General features: G+C 34.8%; 1 protein-coding gene across 1 annotated transcript; it reads left to right on the top strand.

Annotated features, from left to right (window-relative positions):
- Positions 1–934: 934 nt before the first annotated feature.
- Positions 935–2,152, top strand: LOC140059265 (galactosylceramide sulfotransferase-like). The gene has a single exon (XM_072105134.1). It carries the CDS (start codon positions 962–964, stop codon positions 1,994–1,996), a length of 1,035 nt encoding a protein of 344 aa, XP_071961235.1. The 5' UTR covers positions 935–961; the 3' UTR covers positions 1,997–2,152.
- Position 2,153: the final 1 nt, after the last annotated feature.

Genomic DNA, 2,153 nt, shown 5'->3' on the forward strand with positions numbered 1-2,153 from the left:
ATTATGGTTAATTCTGACATAGGCGAGCACAATGCAAAAACTTCGGTACAAATCACCGCCTATGTATACCTATAGGTATACATAGGCGGTGATTTGGTATACCTTATCTATCTCAGATGTACGGCGAAACGTAGATTTGATAACATTAGTTTTCACATCGACGCTATTGTTCAATATTTATATCTTAGGAAGATATTAAAGGGTTTTATAAGAAATGTTCTGATTTCAATCGGTAAATTATAACTCTACGTGCGGTAAGTAATTTTCGGGTTCACGGTAAGGTAAGATGTGTCAATCACCTAGCAAGTTCCCTGCATGGTTGGTTCAACCAGGGAGTTGTAACCTGTTTCAACTAAGTTGGCCGTTTGTTTTTTTTTTTATTTTCGGACCGCGCGTGTGAAGGTATAATACTGTAGTACATAAAGATCAAATTAAATCCTAAACATAGGAGTAAATTGTGGGAAATAATTACATAAAATTACATCGAGAGAATTGATGATAAGAGCTTTTGTTTGAAATCGAATGAAACCCCGATAGCTGCCAGGACTTTATGTATATATACTATGCGCTATCTGAGTCTTGTCAGGACCCTGGGATACTTCTGCCCATGTTGCAAGCCGTCTAAAACGTCTTCCTTCTTAGGCCTAAACGCTTTTGTTGGTTGGGTAGTATTTGAACACTTGTCTATAAAAAATACTTTTAGGTTTATATTTGTTTAATATTTAAAAAAGCGTGTACTTGCATTTTAATAGTTCAATACATTTCTTTTTAACTATAGTCTATCAAGTTTATTGACTATGTATTTGTTATTACATTCATAAACTCTGATCAGAACCAGTTTAAACAACTGATTTGGTATTTGTACACTTTTTGAAATAAGATATTATGTTAATTAATACTTTCTAATTGTGTGTTTCATTTCAGAAAAAATATTTCTTCGAGAGAAACGCCTATTTATAAGATGAATACTAACGGTGACAACATAACACATGAGTGCAATGTAGTAAAGCACATTGTATTTGTAAAAACACACAAAACAGCAAGCACTACCATAGCTTCAATCTTTCAGCGGTTTGGTTATTCAAGAAATTTAACATTTGCCATCCCTCAGAAGGGACATACTTTTTCTATCTTAGACTTATTCAAGCGTGAAATGGTATTTTCAGTTTCATCAGGAAATAAAATGCGTAAGCAACCATTAGATAGTTACCATCTCCTTACCAACCATGCAAGGTACAACCGTAAGGAAATGGATGTGGTTATACATGCTGCAATGTATGTCACAATCATTCGTGAACCAGTAGCAAACTTTGAATCGACTTTTGGATATTTTGATGCAGAAAAGCTGTTAAAAGTACCGCAAAATATAAATTCTTTAGAAATATTTTTTTTAAATCCAAATAAGTTTGTAGCGCGAACATTCTTTGGTTGGCAAAGAGCTAGAAACGGCCAGTTGTTTGACCTTGGGTTAAGTCACGAAGACTATGACGATCAGGTCAAAGTTCAGAACAAAATCAAACATCTAGACTCGGAATTTGATTTAGTTCTTATCACAGAATACTTTGATGAATCTTTGATATTATTGAAGAAGTTGATGTGTTGGAGTTTCGAAGATATTCTCTACGTTTCTAAAGGAATACGAAGTGCTAGTCATCGATACGCCCTCAACGATGAACTTCAAGCAAAAATACGCGAATGGAACCATGCTGACGTCATGTTGTATAACCACTTTAATAAGACGTTTTGGAGAAAAATTAAAGAATATGGAGACAGTTTTCAAAAAGATCTTTCTGAATTCAGGAACAAACAGCGAACAGTGTTGAGTCATTGTGTTGATGACCGGAATGTCGATGATTCGGATAGACGAGAGAACAAGTTCATTCTGAAATCAGACGCAATTGTTCGCGTTTTTTGTAAAGCACTGCTAAGAGGTTATGTTGAATACACTCGATTTATTCGAAATACCATGGTTAATAGAGATATGGGTAGCTTGTAAAGAATGTGATCAGCAGACAGTAGGTCACAATACCTGGATAGTCGATGACTGATGACTCTCAGTTAGATTGACAAAGAAAAAGTGACATTACACTCTATATCCCTCACTATACTTGAAACATGCAAGCCACCATTGTCAACATTATTGTATAAATAAG

This window comes from Antedon mediterranea, chromosome 9, assembly GCF_964355755.1.
Source record: "Antedon mediterranea chromosome 9, ecAntMedi1.1, whole genome shotgun sequence".
Lineage (NCBI taxonomy): Eukaryota > Metazoa > Echinodermata > Crinoidea > Comatulida > Antedonidae > Antedon > Antedon mediterranea.